The 15,154-nt window shown below is 40.2% G+C and overlaps 1 protein-coding gene across 3 annotated transcripts in view; it reads left to right on the top strand.

Moving 5' to 3' along the window:
* The window catches only part of plxna3 (plexin A3), a 157,530-nt gene that overhangs the window by 109,247 nt on the left and 33,129 nt on the right, over window positions 1-15,154 (top strand). For all 3 annotated transcript variants that reach the window (XM_087833900.1, XM_087833902.1, XM_087833901.1), the window contains exon 13: window positions 10,697-10,897. In XM_087833900.1, the coding sequence (XP_087690026.1) occupies window positions 10,697-10,897 (201 nt within the window). The remainder of the gene's footprint in view (window positions 1-10,696; window positions 10,898-15,154) is intronic.

Genomic DNA, 15,154 nt, shown 5'->3' with positions numbered 1-15,154 from the left:
CAGATGATCGATTCATGAAGTCGGTCTAATATTAGATCATTTGGTCGGTTATAGTTGACTGACGCTTGTAAACCTGCCGCTGTAGGACGGATGACTCCATAACCTTCAAAATGACTTATAACTCAAACTCACACGAGCTGGTGCATTTTTGTTGAGCGTCATTGCTTAAACAAATAACACAACACCTCTGGATTTCCCTTCTGTTCTTTCAGTGAACCAAAAAAGAGGTTTTCTCACACCTAGTCATCTTCAAATGTTAATAGATATATTCCTCTAGTGTCTATTAGTCTTCAGCCATTTCTTCATTAATTTATAGTTGGGTATACTGGGTATTTATAGAGACCTGTTAGCTGACAGTGTGTCTAAATCAGACAGTTTCTTCTACAGGATGGAGCAGTGATGGAGGTCAGAGCTGCTCCCTCTGTCATTACATGGTTCAGTAAACAACAGTAAAGCTTCAGGTCAACAGTGAAGGGTGGAAGCGCACACACACATACACACACATCGTGTTTAAGTCTGTCCTTGCTGATGCATTCAAGGACTCTGTGACTGATGGGATTTAAGAGTCGGCTCCTGAGAGGTGTTTTCAGTCAGACGAGCTAAGCCCGAATGTTGTTTAAACTCGGATGTTTCTCCATTTTCTGATCTAAGTGCTGAAGTTTTTCAAGCATGTGAGGCATGTGGAAAAGGCAACAAAACCAGGAAGCAGCACAACGTTCGTACTGCATGCTTTCAAGTTTCTTCTTGTTTTCTCAGCTTTTTTTGAGAACACATTTTTATTGAGCCAGAAGAACCACAAGACGTGTTCACAAAATAATGAACTTGCAGAAACTGGACAAAACAGTTCAAAGAAAAAGTATCTCAGGAAACAAATACTGAGAAAAACTGCTGCAGATATCAGTTAAAGGGATTCGACCCAATTAGTCAACGCGTGAAAATAAAACGAAGAATGTTTTTGATTTAAAAACAAAAACCAACAACATATTTGGATTTTCTCTACAGTCCCAGTGTCATCTGCATGAGTCAGACACCTGCTTCAAAGAAACACAACTTAGTCGTAACATGAACAAATCCATAGTTTAAGGTCTTGTTAAATATAACAGGAAGTTTATTTTACATATTATAAGTGTGCAGAAGCAACATAAAGCAGGGATATGCTTTAGGTTTCCCAACCACTGTTCCACGGCACATTGTTCAGGTGTGCCGTGGAAGATTATCTGCTTTCACCTGATTGGTAATCTAAGCAGCGGTCCCCACCCCGGGCCACGGACCGGAGTCGTTTGGTTCCGGGCCGCAAGAGTTGAGGCCCGGGTGTGAAATTTATGGTTTTTATCGGTTTTTATCATCGACCGCTGCTCTGAGCGACTGCGTGAGTAACTTGCAGAATTACATTCTCTTCCACTAGAGGGCAGTACAAAAGACGAAGAAATTACATAGTCATGTGACAACACAGCGCATAATGGCAATAGATAAATATTTGAAAAGAAAAAGTAGTCAGTCTGACCTGGTCCTGGAGAAAATCCCGACCCAGATGAAAGCCCTGGCATGAGTACTGGTTAGAAGAAAGCAAAAATGGTAAACTGTGGACAAAGCGAGCCATGCTTTTTGTGGGATTTTTGTTTGGTGTGTGCCGTGGGATTTTTCTAATGTGCCGTAGCTCCAAAAGGTGAGGAAACACTGCTTCAGGGAGATCTCATCGTTGATAATAGTTTGGACACAGAAGATGTGAAGGACCACTGGTTTATTTTTATGAGATGATCAGATGTTAACAGCTAAAGATGAGGAAATGAATGTGTGTTTTCTGAGATTAGTGCTGCCAGTGGTAGAAGGTGGGATTTTTCTGTGAGGCAGAGTAAGAAAAGGCAGCGCTGAGCAAGTACTGTCCAATCAGTAGTAGGCAGTAGTAAGAAAATAAGCACACACTCTGTCATGGCTTCGGTAATGAGAGTGACCTCCTTAAAAGTCAGAGACAATGCCGTTGGATTAGCAGACTGTGGTGGTCCTTTGTTTAAGAAAGAGATCCGAGGATGTGTCCCAACTTCCACAGCATCATAGTCCTCCATTGATCAAACTGAGGATTGGATACAGGAGTAGTTGTGGGACACTGGGCAAGTCCTTTATCCTCTGGCAAAGGTGTTTCTGGCATGTGATGCCGCATCTCCTAGGTAAGGTGCTTAGTGCATGTCAGACTGGGAGGAGGGCAGACCCAGAACATGCTGGAGTGATTATTGTTCTCAGCTGGCTCGGGAACAGCTCGGAGTATCCTCGGAAGAGCTGGTGAAGGTGGCCAGAAAAGGGGATATGTGACTGTTTCTGCTTAGACTGCTGCCACCAAGACGCAGGCCTAGATAAGAGGCGATGGATGGATGGCCTGTTTAAAGCTGTGCAAAGAGCCAGACGAAAAAAAGAAAGATTGTTGTTTAACAAAGCTACTTCAGTGTCCCAGAATAAAAATCTGGAGTTGGAAGAGAGCAGAATATGTCGCCGTTAAAAGCCCGTCACATCAAAAGGTATGATTGTTTCAAGCTGCACACAAGTAAGCGCTAAATAAACAAAGAGGGAAGTAAGGAGTGGAGTGTTTCAGCAGACAGAGCAGTTAGTTTGCTGTGTAATGTGGATCCAGCAGTCAGTTTCCACCTGCCACCGAGTAACAGATCACTTGTGTCGCTAACGAGCCGAGCTGCTCTCAGTCTGCTTGTTATCTCGTTAGTGGAGAGGATAGCGAGCCGGGATCGAGTTGTTTGGGCGTCTCGTTGACGTGATTGGTGCTCGGTGTCATTACCGGGTGACAGAAACAACCTCTGATTGGCTAATTGGTTAATAGAAGATGAATAGCCACTTAATTGACATGAAAACGTCCAATCCTGGCAATTAATGTTAATTACCAGGCAATTAGGCAAACTAAAGAGAGAGAGGGAGGGGGAACGAGGGAGTCGTGAGGGGAAAAGAGCAATCGAGGAAAAAGGAGAAGGAGGAGGCTGAAATTTCATTATTCTTTATTTAACCTTTATTCAAGCAGGTTAAAGTGTCTCGCAGAGTAAAGGTCTCTTTTTCATCTGTGTGAGAGGAAGACGGAGCGAGGGAGGGAAAAGGACGAAGAGAAGCAGCTCTGATGTTCTTCATCCGCAGCTGAGGATTTAGGATTGTCAGCAGAAAGAGGAGAATAAAGAAAGTGCACAGCTGAACCAGACAACTACTTATCTGTTTTTCTCACTCACCTGACAACACGACGTTTAATTAACAATTTCACATTTCAGGCTGTGAGTAAATTGTTTTTGCATTCTGTTGCTTTTTCTTCCTGATTTTACTTTATTCCTCTAAACGAGGAACAGCTTCTCATGTAAATGGAACAGCAGCTTAGTTATCAGCTTTAAGTGGAAAAACACCTTTTTGCTAATATATGCATGTTTCTCCGGGGCAAAAGGTTTTCTGGCTAATTACTAAAATATGAATTATAGAACTGTAATGGATTGTTCTGTGGATGGTGAAGAGAAGAGTGATGAAAGGAGAAGAACAATGCTGTTAACCAGCAAGCAGAGAACTTGTAACACAATGAGACACAGGTGGAGATGACAAAGGCTATGTTCACACTGTGACCCATATCCGATCATGGTCTGACAGTATGAATGGCACAAATCCGATATTTTCAAATTTGATCTGGGTCACTTTCGTATGTGGTCCTGAATCCGATACATATCCGATGTTTTAGAAAGCTGCTGTTTGAACGGTCAGGTCGCATTAAATCTGTTTTTTACGTCACCGAAACAAGACAGACGCCAATTATCAGCGCGGGAGAAGACATCGCGAACGCTTCCTGGCCATCCAGTGAAACTGTTGGGAAGACAGCGTTGGAGAAACGTGAACATTTTATTTGTACTGTATAATCTGCAGATTCTGACAGAAATCTGCAACTATCCTTTGAAGCAGCGCTCCTCTAAAACAGCAATAAGGATCATTATTAGGTTATTTACATTATTATGTAAATAACAAAATAACTTAAAGCAAAAATTGGGAAACGTGAAGTCTGAAGTCTTTATATTAACGGCCATCAGTCAAACAATACTGTTGCTCTGGGTCTAAACAGAGCGCATTGTGTGTGACGTCTTCTTTTGCGCATGCGGGTCACTTTGAGCGTTCACACTAGAGCACGTTTGCTGTCGCATTTTATTTGTAGTGTGAACGAGCAGACAAATGATCAGATTTGAACAAAAAATCGGAATTGAGCATCAAGACCTGCAGAGTGAACGTAGCCTAAGGTGGGGCAGACGATCAGAAATGAGGAAATTCAGACACGAGAAGATAAAATAAATATTTGTAGGATCAGAGAACAAAGACAGAAGGTGACGAGAAATGACCTTATCATGTTGTTGACGTATGAACTCTGCTTCCAGATGCAAACTACTCTGCGTTTATTAAAGCTGTTGTGTTTTTAACGTGTTTCAATGCTTTAATGTTTAGTTTTCTGTCTTCAGTTATGTTGGAAGTGATAGCAGAGCTGTACGTTTGAATTTTGAAGTCAGAACATGCTATGTTTAGGTTAGCAAGCTACTTGATTTTTACACCTGGTAAAGCAGCAACACTGATCATTTTATTCTTTTATTTTTTATTTTTTGTGTCCCGTTTGGATCTTTAGCATCAGAATTGTTGTCTTAAGGCCAAGAAATATGCCAAGTGGATTTATTTTACCAAGTGGATCATCATGGCCTTGCCATATTGGTTCATTTGATTGACCTTTATTATAATTATGTATTTATTTTATTTTTGGTTGCTACAAACGGGACAGACATGACTGGGGGATAGGACAGGGAGAAAGAATGAAAGAAAGAGAGGGAGAGAAAGAAAACCAGAGGGGAGAAGAGACGGTGAGGAAGGGGGGAAGAAAGAAAAACAAACAAAACACCTGGATCACCTGTATGGAGAAAAAAAACCAAGAGAAAGCAAACAAAAAAAGAGCAACATAATAAAAACAGCACCATCACAATAAACTAGCTAGCAGTAGATAACAGTAGATACTAAATATTAAACGATATTGTGCAGCACGCAAGATAGACAGCGCACAATGTGCTTTGAGGCAGCTGCCAAGAAAGGTGTAGTTTGTGTCTGTGAACACCTGTGTGGATCAGCATGCTTGTATTCCAAAGGTTTCTCCATGTAACGATCTGCTAGGGAGTGTGGGGATCATTTTATTCATGATGAAAGAATTTAGACAGTTTGTAACTCTCAGTGATGCCGCAGCGTTCGTTTGACTTTGGGACCTGAAGCGCAGTTCGGACCTGGAAACGGCGAATGACGTCAGACTTAAAGACCGGATTAAGACAGGACAGAGGCGAAGTCAGGGAAACACTGATGACACTAAAACCAGAAGGGGAATAACAATAAAATCTAAATGTAAACTAGAACTCCACAATAACACAAAAACCTGGGAACAAAAACAGCAGCAGCCTTATCAATTTAAGATTCCATATTTTGTTGAATCCTTGTGGATGATGCAGGCTTTAATTTTATTAGAAATTCAAACAGACTTCAGATTTCCACCCTTGACTCGTGGGGGATGTCGTCCACTTTCAGCTCATTTGCATTATTGGAAACGCTCAGTGGAGTTTACATGAGCTAACTGAATAGAGAAGGAGGAGGAAGCAGATGTGACGCCCACTAACAACTGTGAACATCCTTTAATTCTGATAAATTTTGTACCTTTTCTGCATTAAAATTCATTTTATTAAACCACAAGAACATTTTAGTGCGCTGTCTTTGGACCTTGAATGCAGCACGACTGAGTAATGTGTACAGATGTTAAGGTGCACGTGTGAAAACAGCTAATCTCTGCATGTGGAATTTAGTGGTGCACGTTTTCATCAGAGGGACTTTCCTACCTGTCTCCTCTTGTGTGCTTAAAGTCAGTATTTTAATTAAATGATGTCTTGGCAGTATTCAGGTGTCGCCTCAGCTCGTTCTGCAGCTGATTTGGACTTCACAGATCTTGGATTCAGTCTCGGGTCATGTTTTTCTGCCCCCCCACATCTTAGTGTTTTGACTCTGGCTGTTTTTATAACTGCAGCAGGCAGCTGTTCTCAGAGTAAAAGCTCTAAAAGCCACCGAAACACCCAATAATCATTTTGCTAATGATCACTGTGTGTTTGCAGAACATAAGTGAAAACACAGTTTGCTAAGATAATTTAAAAGCTGATGATATGTTGATGATAATAGCTGAAAACACTAGGCCACAAAAGCCAATCCTTTCTGTTTCCCAGACTCTGCTAATGATAAGCTCAGTGTTTATATAGCATGTAAGCTTACAAATCACACTTCAGTGCAATAAAAGAGCCGCCTTTGTAGACTCGGTGCAGAATAAGAGAGTATTTGTGCGATAACTGCAAGACTAAAAGAGGAGAGATAAGGCGAAGCTGTGCAGGAAACAAGCAGCCGCTTTCTGGAGTTGTCACAGTCGGTGCATAGACCAGGAACAAGAACGTGCACGAGAACGAACGAAGGAGATGTGTGTAGATTTAGTTCCATTGATTCAGTTGTGCGATTTTGTGTTTTCTTTTACCCTCAAAATATAACCTCACCCTGAGCTAAACCCCACACGCTGTGTAAACATGCTAAAAGGAGAATAAAATAAGAGGTTTGACTGTGTGAGACGGGACTCGTCTGTTGATCTCCAGTGCAGAGAAATATAGAAAGCAGCAAAATTCTCTGAGTCCTGTGAAGTGGACGTTAGTTTAATCAAGGACCGTGGTGCTCATGAGCTCGGCCTCTGACAGGCCAACGCTGGCGCTGTTGCAGCTGAGGCAATACAGATGCAAGAAGACGGCTCTGCCTCGAAGCCTCGAAGCCTTCGCTGCATCCATATAAAATACAGTCTGCTAAGGCTATAGGTAGAGACGCTTTGCATGATTAATAATCATAATTATCATTACGGCTTTTACTGGCTCCTCAGTTCGTCCTCTTTCTGTAACGAGACATATTGGCTCCTCCCCCTTTAAGCCAACTTTCTCTAAACTGGCTGCTCCTCACAAACAGTTCAGTTCTTTATTTCAAACATATACATTCACCAACGTTTCATAAAATCATTCCATGCAGTTGTTTGAAAAGGAGTAGGCAGAAGTATATACTTATTTAGCCCCCTCAGGTTTACATCCTCATCATCTAAATTTGAACAACAAAAACGTTACAAAGCCTTCAACTTAGAACATAACATCACAAAAAAATATTTTCTCATGTTCAACTAAAACTATATTTAGATTTGCTAATTTGCAGAAGAAAATAAACATCAGTTTGACTGCTGTCTTGGGTTAATTGCATTTTCTTCATTCTTATATTTATTTATATATATATATTTTTTTTTTTTTAATTTTAAACTGGTTTATATCACTACTGACCTTTATTTCTTCTTTTAACGCATTCCAGAATTTAACTCCCGCTATTGAAATAGACATCCTTTTCAATGTTGTTCTTACTCTTTGTAATTTTAAATTCCACTTCCCTCTAAAATTATACCTCCCTTCTCTTTCTAAGAACCATTTACTTATTTACTTATTTACAGGAGGTTGGAAGAGCAGGTGGAGGTTCAGCGCTCACAGTTAGAGATGTGATGGCGACATTGGGGACGTCCCCTTTTTGTGGCATCGTATAGACTCAAGAGTACGCAAAACATTCTGCAACTTGAGCTTTGGGATCATTCGCAGTGACCTTAACTGAAACATTAGCTATGTCCCAACTCATAGGCCGCATGCTTCGGAGGACCCGGCCTTCGCCGTCTACGTGGGCCGGGTCCTCCGAAGACCGAGACAGAAATGGGACTTTTACAAATATGTGATGTCTTGATAAACCGAGCAGATATTTGAAGTTTACACAGCTACGTTCTCGCCTGAAAATATGTTTGATTGATTGATTGAATCTTTATTTTGAACATGTTAAAAAAAGTACAACAACATAGAATTAAAAGAGACAAATGAACAAAGCAAAACAAAAAGAAAACGAGCAAAAACAACTACAAATAACTTTCATGTTCAAAAAGGAGCAGGAAGAAGCATAAGCTTATTTAATCCCACCCCTTTTCCACGATCTAGTAATCAATAGACTACAGAAATACCTCCTTACAATTACATTATATGTCATGTGTATTTTTTTTATTATTATTCTTTTTTTTATATATATATATATACATATATGTTTCTATCTATCATACATACGTATATACACATACACACATATACACATTTTCAATAACCCCAGTAACACCTCAAAGGATACACAACCTACAAATATATATATACCCATACCAACATACCTGTGCACCCGCACACACATGAAAATATTAGACAAGAACACCCTATCAAATCTCTACCTCTTCCCTGTACCCTGTAAAAACCATCTCCTTAAACCGCTTTTTAAACTGTGCCATGCTCGGACGTTGCTTCATATCTTTACTTAGTCTGTTCCACAGCTTCACTCCACACACAGAGATGCAAAAACTTTTTAATGTCGTACGGATACGAGGATGTTTTAAATTTAATTCCCCGTTCCCTTTTAGAAAACATTTTTAGAATATTGTCAGGAAGCATGTTAAACGTTTATTTTGTGACCCAGACAGAGTAATAAGAGTAATATTAAAACTAAGTAGCTGCCGCCATTGTTGGAAACTGGAATTGGCTGGGCCGCGCTATGAATTCTGGGATACACCCGACCCATCCTTCAAATCTGGGGAAAAGGAGGATGCATTTGGAGCAGCCTTCGAATTGGGACATACCTTTTTTATGTTTAATATGTAAATATGTTCCTCCTCTGGAACAGTCTGTACAATGTCATAGAAAATGTTGAAAAGCTCATGTGAGTCTGTGTCAGCGTTTGCTTTCCAAAATGGCGTGTTTGGCGGTTTTTAATCCCATGAAAGTAAAACGTTCTAAACATTTAAATGGTAAAGCTGTAACTACGATGAATTGTAGCCTAAGCGCAGGTAAGAGTAACAAACTTTCTCTCAGACTTGTGCAGCACGCTCCACTTCAGTCAAACTCTCACCTCACAGTTTTCATCAATCACTGACAGTAAAAAGGATCCAAGCTGAATTTGGTCAAAGCAATATCATAAGAAAAGCTGGAGACCAATTTACAAACTGATAACAGAAACACCGTCACTGGAAAAAAACCCAAAACAATTGTAATACACCCGATAAATACCCCATATATCGGGTTGCAAAAACATTACATGTATATCTGGGACTCAGTAGCACTCAGTACTCACACGCTTCCTTAACATGAGCCTTAATTTTGATCTCAGCTCCGCACTTTTAAAGGTTTTATGATTGAAAATCTGCATACAGACATATAAACATATGGCGGAGCGTTCAGAATAGCCTCGGCTGTAGTTCGTGCTGCAGCAGTGGACTCCAGGGCCACATTTCACCATGATGAAAAGCACAAGCACTCATAAGGTGGAAACAGTTGCAGCCTGTCTGCTGCTGCTGGGACAGATCCTGTGTATCAGAGAGACAGGTGTTCCTGGAAGAGGAATCTTTGATTCGATTTTCCTGCTGTTTCCTGGTAATAAATGTTTAATTCCAAACCTACAAATCACTGATCTAAGCATCACAATGGATCACATAATCACATGTGTGGAAACATCAAGTCTTCCACATGAAATCTGCTTAATAAATAAAGTTTGTTTGGTGTGTGATGGTGTGTCTGGGCCGTTGTGCTCATTTGGGTGTTTCTAGTGCAGCCGATGGCTGATGTGCTTGGTTAAATGTCGAGGGTTTGCTGAGAGACACACAGCCACACTTGGCCTTTATCCCAAACACACACACACACAGACACACGCACACACACACACACACACAGTCTCCACGGTAGCTGCTGGCGACCGCTGCGCTTTGGTCCACTTCCTGTGGAGCTAATGGTCTTCCTGTCATTCACAAGACAATTAATTACCGTAGTGACGGCCGTTAATAAAGCTTTCACCCTACTGAGAGATTCTGTGTGTGTGTGGGTGTGGGTGTGTTTGTGTGTACACTGTGTGGGGGTGTGTTTCAAGCAGCCGCAGGAAGTTTGGATCTGTCACCAGCTGTCCATTACTGACCTCACAGACAAACTCACTGTTACAGTGTCTCTGTCCCCACTCAGTGATGACAGATTGTTAGATAAGCTATCTGCCTTTGTCAGCTGTGTGTGTGTGAGTGTGAGAGAGAGAAAGATGATGTATTTCTGTGTTTGGGAGTCCAAATTTCAACTGCAAGAATAAATATGGACACTTTTGGATTATGGGCACATTCATGGACATTAGAGAAATTTTTTTCTGAAAGAGAGAGAAAGTGATATTTTGTTAACACGTGTATAAAATGAGAACAGGAACATTTTGGAAAATGTTTTTTTTTTATTAATATTTTTAACACATTTTGCACTTTTCAAAAGTCGGGACATTTTTAGAAAGTGTACTTTTGTGAAAAGAAATGAGCATTTGTGAAAAAGTAAAGTGAGGAAACTTTAAAAACAGATGTATTTAAAGTGAGCAACATGTTATTGTACCTGTAAACAGTGACATATGCTGACTCAGATCAATAGTTTACAGTGAATAAAATAGAAACGGTTCTCTCTAATAATGACATATATCATCATACACCGGGCTGATTTCCATTCGCCTGTCATAAATGATAAATGATTGTGTACTAACCCACCTCCCCCTTTCCCCCTCTCTGCAGGGTTGTCCTCAGATAATCCCTACCTCTGACATCCTGGTTCCAGCCGGGATGGTTCGTCCAATCACGCTGAGAGCTCGTAACCTTCCCCAACCTCAGTCCGGTCAGAAAAACTACGAGTGCGTGTTTAACATCCAGGGAAAAGTGCAGCGCATCCCCGCCGTCCGCTTCAACTCCTCCTGCATTCAGTGTCAGAACACCTCGGTAAGATACACTACATGACCCAGCATGCACTGCTCCTCATTATGCAGCCAAGTGAGAGAGAGAGGAGAGTATAAAACAAGCTAACATGTGTTCAGCTGAAGGTGACTCTGACACATCTGCAGCATCAGCAAACACACACACACACACACAGTCTAGTGTGTGTGTATGTCTAGAATGATGATGGTGAACCTCCAGAGTTCAAAGGTCACGCTTCAGGAGAGCCAGTATTGATGTGTCTGACTGGGATTGAATTAACACACACACACACACTCATGTTGGTCTTTCTGTCAGTGTGAGGACCATCAGTGTCCCCAGCTCTTGACCCTAATCTGGTTATAAACTGATCAGATCCCGAGACTTGAACAGTAAATAGCTCCTGAAATTTGTGAAGATAGATAAAATCGCACTTCACAGATAGTCAGACTTTCTAAAACACATTCCCAGAAAATTACCGCTTCTCCAAAATATTTCTTTTCCTCTTGAAAATGTCCTCACTTTCCCAAAATATCCACATTTGCTAAAAAAGTGGACATTTTCTCACAAAATGTTCCTCCTTTCAATTTCCAAAGCAAAACAAATTTATTTCTGAAATCTTTCAACTTTGTCCAAAAAAAGTCCTTTCTTTTACAAACTTCATGTAAACCTAACAGTGCTCCTAATTTCCTGAAATCCCCCAAAATCATATCCACACTTTTCTGAAATATCCATGCGCCCATATTAGCCACAATTCCTTCAATGCCCATATTTTCTTGGCAGGTTTTCACTTCTCATAAGTGTCCATCTTTTCCCAGAAAAAACCCCAAAATATGTTCCAAGTTTACCATAATATCTACACAATCCTACAGTCCCCAAACTTTATAAATATCCCCATGTTACCATAAAGGTCCAAACTGCCCCCAAAAATGTCCTTATTTCCTATAATTGCCTACACGTGCCTCCAACAGTTTTCTTGCTTTTTTATTTGCCTTTCAAAAGTTTATCTAAGAGAATTGAGAATGTTCTAAATCTTTCCTGAAATGTCCACATTTTCCTCAAAGATACCGATTCTTTCCCAAGAAGTATCCAGACATTTATCCACAGTTCACAAAAAAGTCACCAAGTTACCAAAACGTCCAAACTTTCCCCAGATCTCCACTTTCTGAAAATATTTGAACAATTTTCCTAAAATCTTTAATTTTTTTTCATTTTTCCATTTTTTCCAGTACCATCCACACTTCCCAATAGCTCTACACTTTTCCAAGGTTTTGCTATTTTTCTAAAATGCCCACATTTTTTTTTTTAAAAGGAGCGTTCACAAATGTCTGCTTCCCTGAAATACCTTTCAAAAAACTCTACATTTGCCAAGTATTTCAAGGACCTTAAAAACGCTCACTGTTCATTAACTCTAGTTCATGCACACAAACATGTACTCACATACGTTTGCAAAACTATCTCTGTGAGGTCCCTCACTGAAGTTATTCCCATATCCAAACATCAAATCTAATCTGTCCTCACAAAACTAGACATACAAGAACACACAGACTCCACAGATTGATTATTGTCCTTTAGTGAGATGACACTCGCCTTTTCTCTCTCTCTCACACACACACACACACACACACACACACACACACACACACACACACACACACACACACACACACACACACAAACCAACTGTTGTCCGTCTGCTCGCGCTCATTTCCTGTCCTTCATCTGTCTTCCTGTCGGCGAGGCTGCCCTAAAGACACCTCGCGCGCGCACACACACACACACACACACACACACTTATCATGCAGTAACATACCGCTACTATGGCAGACAACAGCACAACACTTACATACAGATGGTCAGTATGTGTGTGTGTCTCTGTCTGTATTTAATTAAGTTACTATTCCCAGTGGAAATTGGCCATTTAGTGCAACAAGAGAAACACACACACACACACACACACACACACACACACACATTCCTGCTATTCTAACATTCTTCATGCAGACAATTGAATCTTCAAAATAAAAGCACGGTCTAAGACTGCTTTCAGACAGGATTACCATTGCAGTAGAGATGCAGTGACATTGTTACTCTAACTTGTACATCCTGTTTGTTTGTTTGTTTGATTTTTGGTGGCTGTGGTTTTGATCCTGCCATCAAAGATCCTTTGCCCCCCAGCCCCTTGCAGCGGTCAATCTTGGGGAAACAAAAGTCCTCCTAGAAGCAAGGGCACTTATTTTCAGGCCCTTACATACATGAAACTTTCCTTTTGATCAACAAAGGAACATTCATATGATATATAGTGTCAACTGTTAAAGCCATTACAAGGCAGTTAGAAGGTTTGGTGAATTCACTCCAAAATAAGATTTATGAAGCTCCACATCCAGCCTGGTAACGCACACTCAGCCTCCACACAGGCTACACGATCGCTTTCTCTGCTCATCCCACCACTGAATAAATTCCATTTTAATGTTCAAGGTTATTTGTAATATAACACCAGGGGTTACGTGTAAACTGTTAAAATTTAGCATAAACACAAAGAAAGTGCACACATGCCACAGTAGCAGCAGAAATATGGTCAGAGTGTAACTTGCCGTTAAGTGTATCAGTAGTCCTCAGAATAAAAAAGAGACATGTGGTGTTTTACATGATGGCCTGTGGGCAATAGCTCACACTCCCCGTGGAGTGGATGATTCAGACAGTCCAGTATGTCATTAGCCTTCCTAAGGACATGCCTGTTATAAATGACCCAAAGCACAGACTGTCTCCTCTCTGAGATATTACTGGCTTTTCCTACAAGACTGCCCAATCTGTTTTACCAAATAGTAATTAAAAAGTAATAAAAACATCTGTAAAACGGAGACCTTGTCTCAGTAAAAACACTGACTTGTGCAGATCTTTACTATAAAAATGAGTCAACGACTCCGGGTGGAGTAGCTGCCGTTTAGATATATATGTTTCAGATTTTCTTTACATATTTCTGTACGAGATTATTGAACTACCATCTCTCTCCCTTTTTATAATTTCTCTGGGGAAATACTGTCGTAATTTTCAAAAATAGCTTATAGTCGACATATAAATGATAGTAGGCAAAGAAAACACTTCAAATAAATTAATAGAAGTCTATAATTACACTCCCTTGTCAGTCATTTTGCCTAATTTTTGTATCTAATGAAGGTAACAGGAAGTAACCTTAGCTTAATGATCGTGTGTTATCGCAGGATTTTTTGTTTTAATGATGGCGGGTTGTCTTCAGCCCGGTCGGTCTGGGTTTGATGTACGATCATGTGATAAAGTTTACATGTGGAAGCACGTCTGATAGATGAAAGCTTGATGAGAAGTGACAGTGGATGGTAAATGATCTCATTTTTTTAAGAGCGTACCTCCTCATCTGTCTCTCCATCTTCGCCCGCAGTTATTCCAAAGGGAATTCTTCTCATTTCCCCCCGTTCCTTCCTGCTATGTTCCTCCTACTCTACATGCACCTTTCCATTAATTCTCCAATCTCTCTTCCCATTTCCTTCCTTTATCATTTTTCTTTTCCTTCCTCTGTCCTATTCCTTTCACCCCCCCAATATTATTAAAGCAGAATGTGGTGGAGGAAGTGCTTTTACTGAAGAACTAAAATGATTTCCTTATGCTGGGTTATAATGTGGCCAGGGGTGTGTCCATGCTGTGGGCATGAGGTGGCACCAACCCACTGAAATTTGATTGCAACCTCAGGCCACTAAGTACAAATATTTTGTATTATACAGCATACCATTTATTTTAAAGCTTGTGGTATTTTTGGCTGTATCACTGTGTTAAATCAAACTCCGCTATCAGTGTAGAATTAAAGTAAAACAATCTCTAACTGCATCATTAAAGCAAAATCCATGTTAATTAATCAATTATCGTCCGATAAATTAATGTATATATGTTTCTGCAGCACGAGTTCTTTGACTATTTTGATTGCCGATATTTTTGTACTGTTGTTACAATAAATCACTTTAAAAAAGTAAAACGTCTGAATAGTTCTGTCAGTACTTGATGAACAATTATTTCGTAGTTATTCAAGTTATACAATGAAACCCAGTATTTTCATTCCATTCATTCCAAAATAAACACATGCATACAAAGGTATATTACAAATATTCTTTATAATACATCCCTATGTGTGCACTATATTGTGCTCTCCTGTTTGGTGATGTAGAGAACTCATGTGGAAAATGCAATGCCTGTGGACCATGTCAGTCTTCTAGACAACCTGAATGGAAAACAAGAAGAACAACAGAGAGATAAGAG

Source organism: Neolamprologus brichardi, chromosome 20 (genome assembly GCF_056152115.1).
Source record: "Neolamprologus brichardi isolate AB-2024 chromosome 20, ASM5615211v1, whole genome shotgun sequence".
NCBI lineage: Eukaryota > Metazoa > Chordata > Actinopteri > Cichliformes > Cichlidae > Neolamprologus > Neolamprologus brichardi.
This window is presented reverse-complemented; position numbering and strand designations above follow the sequence as displayed.